This window comes from Saccopteryx bilineata, chromosome 7 (assembly GCF_036850765.1).
Source record: "Saccopteryx bilineata isolate mSacBil1 chromosome 7, mSacBil1_pri_phased_curated, whole genome shotgun sequence".
Lineage (NCBI taxonomy): Eukaryota > Metazoa > Chordata > Mammalia > Chiroptera > Emballonuridae > Saccopteryx > Saccopteryx bilineata.
Window position 1 is genome coordinate 75,793,175 of NC_089496.1, and position 14,311 is coordinate 75,807,485.

The 14,311-nt window shown below is 48.1% G+C and overlaps 1 protein-coding gene across 1 annotated transcript in view; it reads right to left on the reverse strand.

The window, feature by feature from the left end:
• Window positions 1–14,045, reverse strand: part of SLC28A1 (solute carrier family 28 member 1) — a 54,895-nt gene extending 40,850 nt beyond the window's left edge. The window contains exons 1-5 of the mRNA XM_066239981.1: window positions 13,936–14,045; window positions 12,581–12,692; window positions 11,591–11,679; window positions 9,926–10,020; window positions 7,896–8,079 (exon numbers count right to left, since the gene is read on the reverse strand). Coding sequence (XP_066096078.1) covers window positions 7,896–8,079; window positions 9,926–10,020; window positions 11,591–11,679; window positions 12,581–12,676 — 464 coding nt within the window. The 5' untranslated portion in view covers window positions 12,677–12,692; window positions 13,936–14,045. The remainder of the gene's footprint in view (window positions 1–7,895; window positions 8,080–9,925; window positions 10,021–11,590; window positions 11,680–12,580; window positions 12,693–13,935) is intronic.
• Window positions 14,046–14,311: the final 266 nt, after the last annotated feature.

Consider the following 14,311-nt stretch of genomic DNA (forward strand, 5'->3'; position numbering starts at 1 on the left):
AGAGAGAGGAAGGAGAGGAGGAATGGTGGAGAAGCAGATGGGCGCTTCTCCTGTGTGCCCTGGTCAGGAATTGAACCCTGGATTTCCACATGCCGGGCCAACACTACCACTGAACCAACCGGCCAGGGCCGGAAATGCAATTTTTTTTTTATACAGAGACAGAGAGAGAGTCAGAGAGAGGGATAGATAGGACAGACAGGAATGGAGAGAGATGAGAAGCATCAATCATTAGTTTTTTGTTGCGACACCTTAGTTGTTCATTGATTACTTTCTCATATGGGCCTTGACCGTGGGGTTACAGCAGACCAAGTAACCCCTTGCTCAAGCCAGCGACCTTGGGTCCAAGCTGGTGAGCTTTGCTCAAGCCAGATGAGCCCGCACTCAAGCATGTGATCTTGGGGTCTCAAACCTGGGTCCTCCACATCCCAATCCGACACTCTATCCACTGCGCCACCGCCTGGTCAGGTGCAATTGTTTTTTGCATGTGGATCTTATATCCTGCAACCTTGCTAAACTCACTTACTAGTTCTTCATAGAATTTTCTATGTAGACAGTTATGTTGTCTATGAATAAAGATATTTTTATGTCTTTCAAATCTACATGTCTTTTATTTTTTTTACCTTAGTGCACAAGCTAGAACCCCCAGTACAATGTTGAATAAAAGTAGTGACAGAGAATATTCATATATTGTTCTTGATCTCAATAGAAAAGCATTCAATCTTTCATAATTAAATATGATGTTAGCTGTAAGCTTTGGGTAACTGCCCTTTATCAGGTTGAGAAAGTTTCCTCAGAATTTTTATCAATGGACATTAAATTTTGTCCAGTGTTTATCTGGATCTATTGGCATGATCATATGGTTTTTCTTTTTAGTCTGTTAGTATAGACTAAATTGATTATATTTTTAATGTTAAACCAACCTTGCATTCTTGGGGTAAACTCCAATTGTTCAGGATGTATTATCCCTTTTATATATTGTTGCATTTGGTTTTCTAAAAATTTGTTAATAATTTTTACATCTTTATTCATGAAGGATATATTAGTCTGTATATATAATAATGTCATTAGCAGGGGGGAGGGATTAAATCTACCATTTTGCTATTTATTTTCTACTTGTTCCATTTGTTCTTTGTTCCCCTTTTCCCATTTTTCTACCTTCTTTCAGACTGACTATTTTTAAATGATTCTCTATTGTTTCCTCTTAAAAAACTTATTAGCTCAGTTGGTTAGTGTCATCTTGATACACCAAGGTTGCAGGTCAATCCCTGGTAAGCGCACGTCAAAGAATCAACCAATGAGGCCTGGCAGAGTGGGTTGGTGGATAAAGCAACCCCAGGTAGGGCATGTGTGAGAAGCAAACAATGAGCACACAACTAAATAGAACAATTAAGTGGGATGGTGAGTTGACGTTTCTCCCTCTCCCCCTTTTCTCTCTCTCTCCCTACTTCTCTCTCAAATCAATGGGAAAAATTTTTTAAAGAATCAATCAATGAATGCATAAATATGTGAAACAACAAATTGATGTTTCTCTCTCTCTCCCTTTCCTCTCTCTAAAAATCAATCAATAAACAAAAAACTTATTAGCTATAACTCTTTGTTGTTCTATCTTAGTGATTGCTTTAGCATTTATAGTATACATCTTTAACTTATCACAATCTACCTTTAAGTGAAATTATACTAGTTCAAATAGAGTATAGAAAGCTTACAGCAGTATAATTTCATTTCTTCCTTCCAAACCTTTGTGCTATTATTGTTTACTTCTACATATAATATAAACTCCACAATACATGTTATTATTCTTGCTTTATAAATTGATTACATTTTAAAGGGATTTAAATAATACAAAGATAGTCCTATTAGGTGTGTGGTTACTCTTTTCAATGCTCTTCATTCATTCTTTTGTGTAGATCTAGGTTTCCATCTGCTATAATTGTCCTTCTGTTAATGTTTCTTGTAGCACAAGTCTAATTTCTTTTCATTGATTTGAGAGAGAGATTGAGAGAGAAAGAGAGTGAGAGAGGAGAGAGATGAGAAGCATCAACTCATAGTTGCACCACTTTAGTTGTTCATTGATTGCTTCTCATATGTGCCTTGACCGCATGGCTCTAGCTGAGCCAGTGACCCCTTGCTCAAGCCAGTGACCTTGGGCTCAAGCTGGTGCCCTCAGAGTTTTGAATCAGAGATCTCAGCATCCCAGGTCAACACTCTATCCACTATGTCACTACCAGTCAGGCATTTTTAGGTCTGAAAATTTTTTTCAGCTTTTGTATATCTTCATGTTTCTTGTGCTGGTAGTTTATGAAATTACTTGGATCCTTGAGTATTAAATTTCATTAAATTTGGGATTTGGGGGGCACTATTTTTTTAAGTATTTTTTCTTCTCTCCTTTTTCTTTAGAGACTTCAATCACATGTATATTTATTGCCCACTTAAAGTTGTGCCATTGTTAACTGACGTACTGTTTTACTCTTTCAAGTTTTGTTTTTAAGATTTGTTAGGCAGGGCCTGAGCAGCGTTTATTCTACGGTTAAATTTTTCCTGCTACTGATCCAGACCCTTTTTAGCACTCTAAACAATACTCTGTGAATTATGAGGCTTTTACTCTGGCTGTTGAGAATAAACACTATTCCTAGCCCTGCATGATATCCAGGCACCGTTCTCGCTGATCCTCATGCATGACTCTTTCCTAGTCATTGGATAGCTTCCTCATACGCATTCACTGCTCAGAACTCAATTGACTATTTGAGGAGGACCTTCTGCAGGCCTCTGGCATTTTCCCTGCACAGCTCTCTCCTCTCAGGTGCTCTACAACCTAAACTCTAGATGCCCTGGCTTCCCTGAATTCCCAGCTCCGTCTCCTCAACTCCAGAATCCGCTGGCCCTGCCTTGATTCCCCCTTCCCGCCGCATGGCCTAGAAGCTCTCTCAGTGTGGTAAGATGAAACAATCAGAGGCTTCATCTCATTTGTTTCCTGTTTCTTTTTTTTTTTTTTTTTCTTCATTTTTCTGAAGCTGGAAACAGGGAGAGACAGTCAGACAGACTCCCGCATGCGCCCGACCAGGATCCACCCGGCACACCCACCAGGGGCGGTGCTCTGCCCCCCAGGGGGCGATGCTCTGCCCATCCTGGGCGTCGCCATATTGCGACCAGAGCCACTCTAGCGCCTGAGGCAGAGGCCACAGAGCCATGCCCAGCGCCCGGCCCATCTTTGCTCCAATGGAGCCTTGGCTGCAGGAGGGGAAGAGAGAGACAGAGAGGAAAGCGCGGCGGAGGGGTGGAGAAGCAAATGGGCGCTTCTCCTATGTTTCCTGTTTCTTAAGGATCTCTATTCCTTGCTATCTAAAGCCCAGTGTCTTGAAAGCTACTGTTTCATATATTTGTTGTTTAGCTTGTTTGTTTGTTTTTAAGAGGCAGGGAGAGAGAGAGAGACAGGAACATCGAGCTGCTCCTGTCTGTGCCCTGACCAGGGAATCGAACTGGCAGCCTTTACACCAGGATGACACTCTAGCCCACCGAGGTATCCGGTCAGGGTTTTATTTATTGATTGATTTTTAGAGAGCCAGAGAGAGGAAGAGAGAGAGAGGGGAGGGGAAGGGAAACATTCATTTGTTGTTTCACTCAGTTGTGCACTCAATGGTTGTTTCCTGTGTGTGCCCTGACTGGGGTCAAACCCGCAACATTATTGTTTCAGGACGACACTTGTAACTGACTGACCTAACCAGCCAGTCTGAAGCTGGAAACAGGGAGAGACAGTCAGACAGACTCCCGCATGCGCCCTTGTTCTGGTGTTTAGTTGTGTTTTTTGTTTGTTTGTTTGTTTGTTTAGTTGTTTTAAATGGGAAGATAAACCTGGTCTCTGTTACACCATCTTAACTAGAAGCCAAAATCAAATATATGTGTTTTATAAACAGGTTTTTTGTTTTGTTGGGGTTTTTTGAGACAAAATTCACATGCCATATAATTTGCCCATTTAAAGTGTATGATTCCATGGTTTTTAGTACATTCACAGAGTGGCACAACCATCTCCACAATCAATTTTAAAATATTTTCATCAGCCCAAGGAGAAATCCATATCTCTGGTCATCACCTCCCAATACTCCCGTCCCAGCCCTAGTTAATCGCTAATAGATTTGTATGTTCCATACAAATCTGTCTCCATAGATTTGTATGTTCTGGACACTTCATGTAAATGGAATCATACAATATGTGGTTCTTTATGACTGCCTTCACTTAGCATAACGCTTTCAAGCTTCATCATTACTGCAGTATTTATCAGCACTACATTCCTTTTTATGGCCAAATCATATTCCATAATATGGGCATACACATTTTATTTGTCCATTTATCATTAGCGGACATTTTAGTTGTCTCCACTTTTTGGCTATTGTGAATAACGATGCTATGAACATTGTGTACAAGTTTTTGTATGGACCTAAGTCTCCATTTCTCTTAGGTAAATACTTAAGAGTGGAATTGATGGATCATATTGGTTACTCCATGTTTAATGTTTTGAGGAACTAATTGTTTTCTAAAGCAGCTATTCCGTTTACATTTCTACCAGTAGTGTATGGGTTTTAATTTTTCCACATCTTTGCTAACATTTATTATCATCAGTATTTTTATTTATTTATTTATTTATTTATTTTAGTGAGAGAGAGAAGCATTCACTTGTTCAACTTAATTGTTTATTCATTGGCCACTTCCTGTATGTGCTCCGACTGGGGGTCAAACCCACAACTTTGGTGTTTCAGGACAATGCTCTAACTGACTGAGCTAACCAGCTAGGACTCTGTATGTTTTTTTGTTTTTTTACAGAGACAGAGAGAGAGTCAGAGAGAGGGATAGATAGGGACAGACAGACAGGAACGGAGAGAGATGAGAAGTATCAATCATCAGTTTTTCATTGCAACACCTCAGTTGTTCATTGATTGCCTTCTCATATGTGCCTTGATCATGGGCCTTCAGCAGACCGAGTAACCCCTTGCTCGAGCCAGCAACCTTGGGTCCAAGCTGGTGAGCTTTGCTCAAACCAGATGAGCCTGTACTCAAGCTGGCGACCTCGGTGTCTCAAACCTGAGTCCTCCGCATCCCAGTCCGATGCCCTATCCACTGTGCCACCATCTGGTCAGGCTCTGTATGTATTTTTTAAAGAAAACTTTAAATCAGGGGTCCCCAAACTTTTTACACGGGGGCCAGTTCACTGTCCCTCAGACCGTTGGAAGGCTGACTATAAAAAAAACTATGAACAAATCCCTATGCACAGTGCACATATCTTATTTTAAAGTAAAAAAAACAAAATGGAAACAAATACAATATTTAAAATAAAAAACAAATAAATTTAAATCAACAAACTGGCCAGTATTTCAATGGGAACTATGCTCCTCTCACTGACCACCAATGAAAAAGGTGCCCCGGCCCTGGCCGGTTGGTTTAGCGGTGGAGCGTCGGCCTGGCGTGCGGGGGACCCGGGTTCGATTCCCGGCCAGGGCACATAGGAGAGGCGCCCATTTGCTTCTCCACCCCGCCCCCCTCCTTCCTCTCTGTCTCTCTTCCCCTCCCGCAGCCAAGGCTCCATTGGAGCAAAGATGGCCCGGGCGCTGGGGATGGCTCCTTGGCCTCTGCCCCAGGCGCTAGAGTGGCTCTGGTCGCAGCAGAGCGACGCCCCGGAGGGGCAGAGCATCGCCCCCTGATGGGCAGAGCATCGCCCCTGTTGGGCGTGCTGGGTGGATCCTGGTCGGGTGCATGCGGGAGTCTGTCTGACTGACTCTCCCCGCTTCCAGCTTCGGAAAAATACAAAAAAAAAAAAAAAAAGAAAAAGAAAAAGGTGCCCCTTCTGGAAGTGCGGCAGGGGCCAGATAAATGGCCTCAGGGGCCCGCATGCAGCCCACGGGCCATAGTTTGGGGACCCCTGCTTTACATCAATACCTCAAATAGAACACCAGTATCACTGATTTGTCATAAATAGAAGACAATTGTTAAGAATAAATCCTTTTAGGCCTGACCAGGCGGTGGCACAGTGGATAGACCATTGGCCTGGGATGCTGAGCATCCAGGTCTGAAACCCTTGAGGTCACTGGCTTGAGTGTAAGATCATAGACATGACCCCATGGTCGCTTGCTTGAGTCCAAGGTTGCTGGCTTGAGCAAGGGGTCACTGGATCAGCTGAAGCCTCCTCTTCCCCATCAAGGCACAGATGAGAAAGCAATCAATAAACAACTAAAGTGCCGCAACAAAGAATTGATGCTTCTCATCTCTCTCCCTTCTTGTCAGTCTGTCTCTGTGGCGCTCCCACCTTGCTAAAAAAAATTTTTAAAAATTAAAAAAGAATAAATCTTTTTAGGCCCTTAAAAAAATTCTGACCTGCGGTGGCGCAGTAGATAAAGCGTTAACCTGGAATGCTGAAGTTGCCACTATGAAACCCTGGGCTTGCCCGGTCAAGGCACATATGCGATTAACTACTATGAGTTGATGCTTCCTGCTCCTATTCCCCTTTCTCTCTCCTCTCTCTAAAATCAATAAATAAAATATCTTTAAAGTAAGAAAAAAAAATCCTTTTATAAATCTTAATAAAGAGAAGGCAAATGTAAAAGCAAATCTATTTACAAATAAAATGTAAAATGTGTTCATCTATAGGTTAGCTCAAATCATTTAGCTGTGAGAAATACCACTATACCCCACACCTCCCCGGCTTAGTCATTGGATATCTTTGGGCACAGTTTCTTCATCAACAAAATAGAGTACTGAAAAGATGAGTGCTCTGCTTTTTTTTTTTTTTTTTTTTTTTTAGCAGTAGAAATATTCATTTCCAGATAGTTGTTTGTTTGTTTTTTAACTTCAGTTTATAAAACATAAAATAGAACTGCCTGGTTTAAATGGGGTTGGGGCAGTGTTTGATGTTTCCTTCTCTGACCCCCTCTCCTGCCCTGTGGCGCTTCAAGGTTTCCGGAACTCTAAGGAAACTGCTTTGAAAACCAAGGGATCTGGCTCTGGCCAGTTGGCTTAGTGGTAGAGTTTCAGACTGGCATGTGGAAGTCCCAGGTTTGATTCCCAGTCAGGGCACACAGGAGAAGTACCCATCTGCTTCTCCACCCCTCACCCTTCTTCTTCTCTCTCTCCCTCTTGTCCTCCTATAGCCATGACTCGGTTGGTTTGAGCACATTGGCCCCAAGCACTGAGGATGGCTCTGTGGAGCCTCTACCTCAGGCACTAAAAATAGCTTGGTTGCGAGCATAGCCCCAGATAGGCAGAGCATCAGCCCCAGACAGGGGTTGCTGGGTGGATTCTGGTCGGGGTGCATGCAGGAGTCTGTCCCTCTATCTCCCCTCCTCTCACTTGGAAAAGAAGAAAAATAAAGAGAAAAGGAAAGCCAAAGGATCCCAAACTGTTGTCCAGAGAAATATTTACATCAAAATCCCCTGGGGGCTACCAAAAAGTAACAATACCTGGACCCAACCCAACCTGCTGAATCAGACTCCAGGGGAGGCCACCAGGCAGCTGCATGTCTCACACATGTCCCAGGTGATCTGATAGAAGTCAAAGATACAGGCCCTCCCTGCTGGGATGGGCTGGGATCTCTTAATTTGGGAAACTGTTGAGTCCTGTTCTCTGCTGTCATAGTCACCTCTCCTAACTGGGACAGAGAACCAGCCAGGAACTGGCATATCTCCACAAAGATTGCTGCCACCTTTGAAACCACCCAGCAGTGCTTACCCTGGGGCTTCCAGAAGGCAAGCAGGGTAGCTGTGCTCCCCATGCACAGGAACTGTCTGGTGGGATGGCCTGAGGTCCTCCTCATGCAACCCTGGCTGTGACCACAGGGCTGACTCAGAGGTCCTCAGCCAGATTGCCCCACTCCTTCCCACCCTGCCCCACCTGGGGGCCATGCGCTCACTCACCTCTTAAACCAGAGTTTCAGGTGGGAATGCCCCAGGTTTGGGACACACCTCAGCAGCTTTGGCCCCAGCAGTTCCTTCAACAGGCTATAGGCCAGGAAGGCAAGGACCACGCAGGTGAGGACAAACAGGGCCAGGGCTCTCTGGAAATCCAGGAGGCATGCAATCAGCAGGAAGGCAGCAAAGGCTGGGAGCAGGCGGGGGAGGTACAGTGAGGGGTCAGTGATGACGACAACAGCTCCTGCAGCCCCGCCCTCTGGCTCCACCTACACCATCCAGAACTTGGAGGGTGGAATTTCACTCACGCCCTCTGAGCCTCAGTTTCCTCACCTGGAAAGGGGAACAACCATCCCTCTGTGTTGGAGGGTGTTAAGGAGTTAATTGACAGAATGTGTGTATGAAAGAGCTTTGCAAACTGTAGAGTGTTGACCAAACATGAGGGAGGAGATGCATTAAGAGGAGGCAAGATAGCATGAATTTTTTGAACACCAAGAAAGCACCTGCTATGATCCAGAGCTAGCTAGGTTCCACAGAGGACAGAGATGAGTAAGTCAGCTACTCCGAGAAGGAGTGCACTTGTGTCTGCCAGGATCCCATCCTGAAATGGTAATCAGTGACCATTTTCTTCCTGGAATCTCCTTTTCCCCTCCAAGGACCTAAGCCAGTCTGTGCTATGCCTCATGAAAGGAACCTAACAGTGGATAGCAGAGGAGACCCTGTTTCTAGCATGGAAGCTTGCCTGAGTTGGTGCTCAACAAAGCTCTGCTGAATGACTGGGTAAGTGAACGTCCCTGCCCTGAGAATGTCTCTCCCTGGCTTATGAATTTCAAAAGCCAGGGCCCTTGAAGAATGGAAAGAACTTATAGCCTTTCCATTGGATAAAAAATGTGGGAGGATACCTTGTAAACGTGAGCTCTACCCCACCCCTGCTGCTGAAAGAGGAGCCGGAGAGTACTGGCTGGAGCGTCCCCACTGAGCTTCCTCCCATCTTTGTGGAATCTTCCTTACTCTCCCTTCCTATTCTCAAATGCATAAAAGAAACTGCAAACTGTTATTCTCAGAAGTATTTTTCTCAGTCTGTTGAGATCCTGTTTCCAGGAGTATGCTTTCTTTGGCTCAAATAATTTATTGTTATCATTATTATTTTTAGCGAGAGAGACAGACAGAAAGACAGACAGACAGGAAGGGAGAGAGATGAGAAGCATCAACTCATAGTTGTTCATTGATTGCTTCTCATATGTGTCTTGACTGGGGGGCTCCAGCCGAGCCAGTGAACCCTTGCTTGAGCCAGCGACCTTGGGATCATGTCCATGATCCCACACTCAAGCCAGCGACCCTACGCTCAAGCTGGTGAGCCTGCTATCAAGCCAGATGAGCCCATGCTCAAGCCAGCGACCTTGTGGTTTCAACCTTGGGACCTCAGTGTCCCAGGTTGATGCTCTATCCAACAGTCAGATTTAAATAAATGGTTATAAAAACTTTCTACTGGTTTAGCCATTCATACATCAATACAATACCAGCCCTTCCCCATCTGTCCAGCCTCGTCCTCTGTCACTCCCTGTCTAGAATATCACTCCCCAGCTACACTATATTGTTGGTCTGCTCCTGTCCATTTTCACCTTTGCTCCTGGGGTTCCTCTGCATGGAGTGTTACTCAATTCTTATTATCCTTCCCCTACACATGGTTAACTCCTACTTAACCTGTGAAACACAAATGCCACCTCCACCTGGAAGTCTTCCCTGATCACCCTATCCCTCAATGCTCCCAGATGGCTTGGAAAGAGTTCTTGCCCTCTCCCTTACTGGCCAGAGTGTCTTGGGAATAGGAGCTGGTCTGCCTTAATTCTAATGACCCTGTTTCTAGCATGGAAGCTTGCCTGAGTTGGTGCTCAACAAAGCTCTGCTGAATTACTGGGTAAGTGAACGTCCCTGCCCTGAGACATGGATGGCTGGGGTGAGGTAGCTGAAGTGGGTGGAGGGGACAGGAAGAGCTGGGGCAGGAGTGTCCCTGTTGGGGCTGGGCCCAGGCTCACCAGTACAGAGCAGACCCGTGCAGATCCATCGAAACAGCTGCGAGTGCTCCCTGCAGAAGTGTCTGGCTCTCAGGGCTGGCTGCTGCAGGCTCCTCCTGGGGAGAAGACCAGAGGGTCCCTGGGGGCCCCACTCCCATCCCCCCATTGGGAGAAGACCAGAAGGTCCCTGGGGGCCCCCACTCCCACCCCTCCATTGGGACCAGAGGGTCCCTGGGGGCCCCCACTCCCACCCCTCCATTGGGACCAGAGGGTCCCTGGGGGCCCCCACTCCCACCCCTCCATTGGGACCAGAGGGTCCCTGGGGGGCCCCACTCCCACCCCTCCATTGGGACCAGAGGGTCCCTGGGGGCCCCCACTCCCACCCCTCCATTGGGACCAGAGGGTCCCTGGGGGCCCCACTCCCATCCCCCCATTGGGATCCTCAATACCTCCAAGTGGAAGCCACCCCAGTGAAATGTTGATATGAGGTGAACCAGGCACTGGCCTTGACATCCACAGGGCTGGAGCACAACCCCAGCCCAGAGCAAACTGAGAACAGGCTCCAGCCACCCATGCCTTCCTGCCTGTCTGTGCCTCCGCCTAGAGCAGCAGCACCGCCCAGCCCAAGCGATCACACTGCCTGCAGGGCTGGGCGGGGATGATGGATGAAAGGAAGAATTTACCAACAGACAGTACCACACACCATGTACAAACCATACTGGCTGCCCCCTGTCCCTGTCCCATTTCCACCTGTCCATGGAGCAAGATGCAGAGGCTCCCAGCCCCACATTTACACCCTTGGGATCTGGGACAGCTGTCATTGAGTCAGCGGCTCCTCCCCAAGAGTATGTGTCAACAGCCCACCCCACGCCCCACAGCTGTGGCCCCACCACCTTCCTGGCCCAGCACAAATGCCAATTCTTGCCTGGTCATCTGGTCATTTGCTCATCCCTGCAGTAAAGGCTGAAATCTGAATAGCCCTGGGGTCCCACACGCTGAGCACATAGATGTTTACTCAGAGCTCATTAGCTCTGTTTTAGAATCCACTCTTCTCTCTCTCTGTCCCCGCCTTCTACCTCCTAATTGCATCTTCCCCAATCTCCACCCCCCAGGCAGACAGATGAGATCCCCCCCACCAACCTTCCTGCTCTCAACTCAGGACTGTCCAGGGAGGACCCTAGTGGGCCCAGGCATTGGAAGTCCAAGTTCTAGGCTCCTACTTGCTGCCTGTGTGACCTGGGCCCAACCCTTTCCCTCTCTGGGCTTGAGACTTCTCATGTGGAAACAGGGGCCTGGCCAAGTCCAGGGGGTTTCAAAGTAAGCCTTGAGGTTCCCCAAGGGACCCAGAGACTGAATGTGGAAGGAGACAGATGGGGAGGTTGAGAGAGGGGCCAGTATGGTTTGGGGGTCCCATCAAACTCCAACCAGAGCAGCCCCACAGCTATTTGGGGTCTCCAACGGGATTTCACTCTCACTGCTTCAAAGCCAGTTGGGAGCCTCCGATCGGGCTCACCTCTGAGGCAGGGTCTGGCAGCGCACATTCACGGGCTACAGCACGTTTTATCCTTTCTTCAGCAAAGGTTCAGAGTTGCCTTTCTAAGGGTTAAAGACCAGGCTCCCCGTTCCTGCTCCCCATGGTGGCCTCTTCCCCAAGCCAGCCCACGTCCCCTCCTGGGGGCCACCTACCATCCTGAAAAGGGCTGCTGGGTGGTTTGGCTCCAAGTGTTGCTGCCTTCTGCAGGGCTCAAGTTGCTGCCAGGGCTCCGGCCTTCCTCCTAAAAGGCCACCAGAGAGTGACCACAGTGTACCTGCCGCCCCGGGGAAAGACTAGAGCTGGTGGTGTCCTGGAGTGGGAAGAGGCCCTGGCTGCCACCCGTGTGCCCACAGGAGTGGGCTAAATGGGGGCTGGGCTTTTGTACAGGAAGTAATTAGAAGACAACTTAATTAAATCTGCAGAGCGTACATTGAGCATCTACCGTGTGCTGGGCTCTGTGCTCGACACATGCTGCCCTCAGGGAGCTCTTGGTCAGCACGAGGGAGGGACACTCAGCTGTGCCTGAGCTGGGGCTGTGGGAGTCCTCGGCAGGACCGCCTGGCCGCACCGCCCCAGGACACCAGTGGCCTCAGTCTGTGGAGTTGTGTTCTGATGTGTAGGGCAGTTATTCTTGCAGATTACAATGTGAAAGGCACCGCCCGGGTCGGGCAGTGTGATAAAGAGAAAGGCATTCTGTCAGGGAATGTTGGGAGGAAAGAGGGCGTCGTCTTAGGCACCAGAGTTCTGGGGGGTGGGCCTGCCTGGCCATTCCAGAGCAAGGACAGCTCACTGCCAGCCCCTCAAAGGCTGAGACTTCCCCAGAGGTCCCTACCCTACCCTACCATGCGGTTTCTCCTTCTCGTTCTTTAAATCACAGCTCAAATGGCTCTTCTTTGTTGACATTGAGACCTTCCCTGACCTTGCAGACTAGGGCAGGCTCTCCAGGCACACAACAAATGTTTAATGAGAAGGAAGAGGCTGCTCTGTGCAGAGGAGGCCAGCACACTGTGGGGTGGGCATGTCCGTCCTAATTGTTTAAGTGAAGAGGTGGGGGGGGGAGTGAAAGAGGATGGGGTGCAAAGGCCCCTCCCACTAGGGGGACCAACATGGGGATGGGGATGGGGATGGGGAAGGGAACAGACCAGGCTTTCCAAGAGCTCGGCCCCCATGTTGTCCAGACCACTGGTCACGGATGTGAGAGAAATGGACTCCTTTGGTCTCGGCGTGTCGTGTTCCATGGGCCACAGCTTCCAGCTGAAAGACAAAGTCAGGGCCCAAAACTGAACGGGGAAGGCCAGGCCAGACCCAGAGAAGGGTCTGGAGATGGGAGGGGGGTGGGGAGGAGGGAGGGCTGGCAGGGGCAACCAGACACCTGGCGAAGCTCATTCCATCTCAGAGCCCAACCCGTTGTCCTGTCTGCGGGCCATGGCTGTGACTCCCCAATGACAGAGGAAGGTGTCCCTTCCTGCACTTCTGAACCTGAGAGAGGCAAGTTCTCTTATATCTGTGAGGCCAGGCAGAAATGGGGGAATTCTGCCCATCTCACAGGGAAGGAAAGGAGGGAATTCTGTATAGCACATGTGTGTACCCGGTAAAGCCATTTTTCTGAAGAGAGGCCCTAGCTGTCCATGCTCCCCCTCAATATGCTAAACCCATTGCCATTAAGTGACATCTTCATTGTTTTATACTTTCCCACCTCCAAAACATGGAGGCACATTATCCTGAAGACTTCATTCCAGTCCCTGTATTCAACAACACCTGAAATCAGCCCTATTTCTGGACTTCTTTTCAATACAAAAGCCAATACAGTCCTTTTTTTTTTTTTTTTAAACTGAAGCTCAGTTCATAGGCTAAAACTCACCTGTAAAGTAAGAACTCTAAGACCCCATTTCTCCCCGCTCCTGTTCTCTCTCTTTTTTTCTTTTTCTCCCTTCTTTTCCAAGTGAGAGGAAGGGAGATAGAGAGATAGAGTCTCACATGCACTCTGACCAGGATCCACCCAGCAACTCAAGTCTGGGGCCAATCTTCTGCCCATCTGGGGCCATGCTCACAACCAAGCTATTTTTAGCACCTGAGGTGGAGGCTCCATAGAGCCATCCTCAGTGTTCAGGCACAGTGCACTCTCAAACCAACTGAGCCATGGCTGTGGGAAAGAAAGAGAGAGAGAGAGAAAAGGGGAAAGGGATGGAGAGACAGATGATCACTTCTCCTGTGTGCTCTGACAGGAAATCAAACCCGGGACATCCACATGCCGGGCTGATGCTCTACCACTAAGCCAACTGGCCAGGGCTGTTCTCTCTCTTTTTCTTCCCCTTGGGTAGCGACCTACACTATCCAAACACCACCTGGTTAAGCTCACATACCAAGAGGCGTGCAGTCACACGGGCAACACAAGCGAACACACGTGGAGGTACACATACAGAAAGCCCCGCTACCCACAGGCTCACATACAGACACACAGCTGCACAGAGGGAGGCAAGGTCCTCCTCCGACTCACGTATTCGTGGTGAACAAGCCACTCTCAGGGACAGGTGGAAGCGTGTATCTGTGGGATGACAAGCCGCGTACAACCTGCTTGCACTTTGTCCTGTCTTCTCATTTCAGTAGAATTCCTGGGCAGAGTTCAGAGTTGGAGTAGGTTGGGCTGTCACAACCCAGGGGGGGGAACCTAACCTCTCTCAGGGAAATGGCGAACAGGGAAAGTGAGCCATCGCTAGGTTTAGACCGCTGACCTCCTGCCCTCTTACTTCATCTGCCTTCCTTCTCTGAGATGCCTTCTTCTCCACTCTCCCTGCTCCCAAACAAACCTACCTCTTCCAGGAAGTGCACCCTGATTACTCTCACCCTTCCCACAGCCCTTTCTGCAGCTTCCT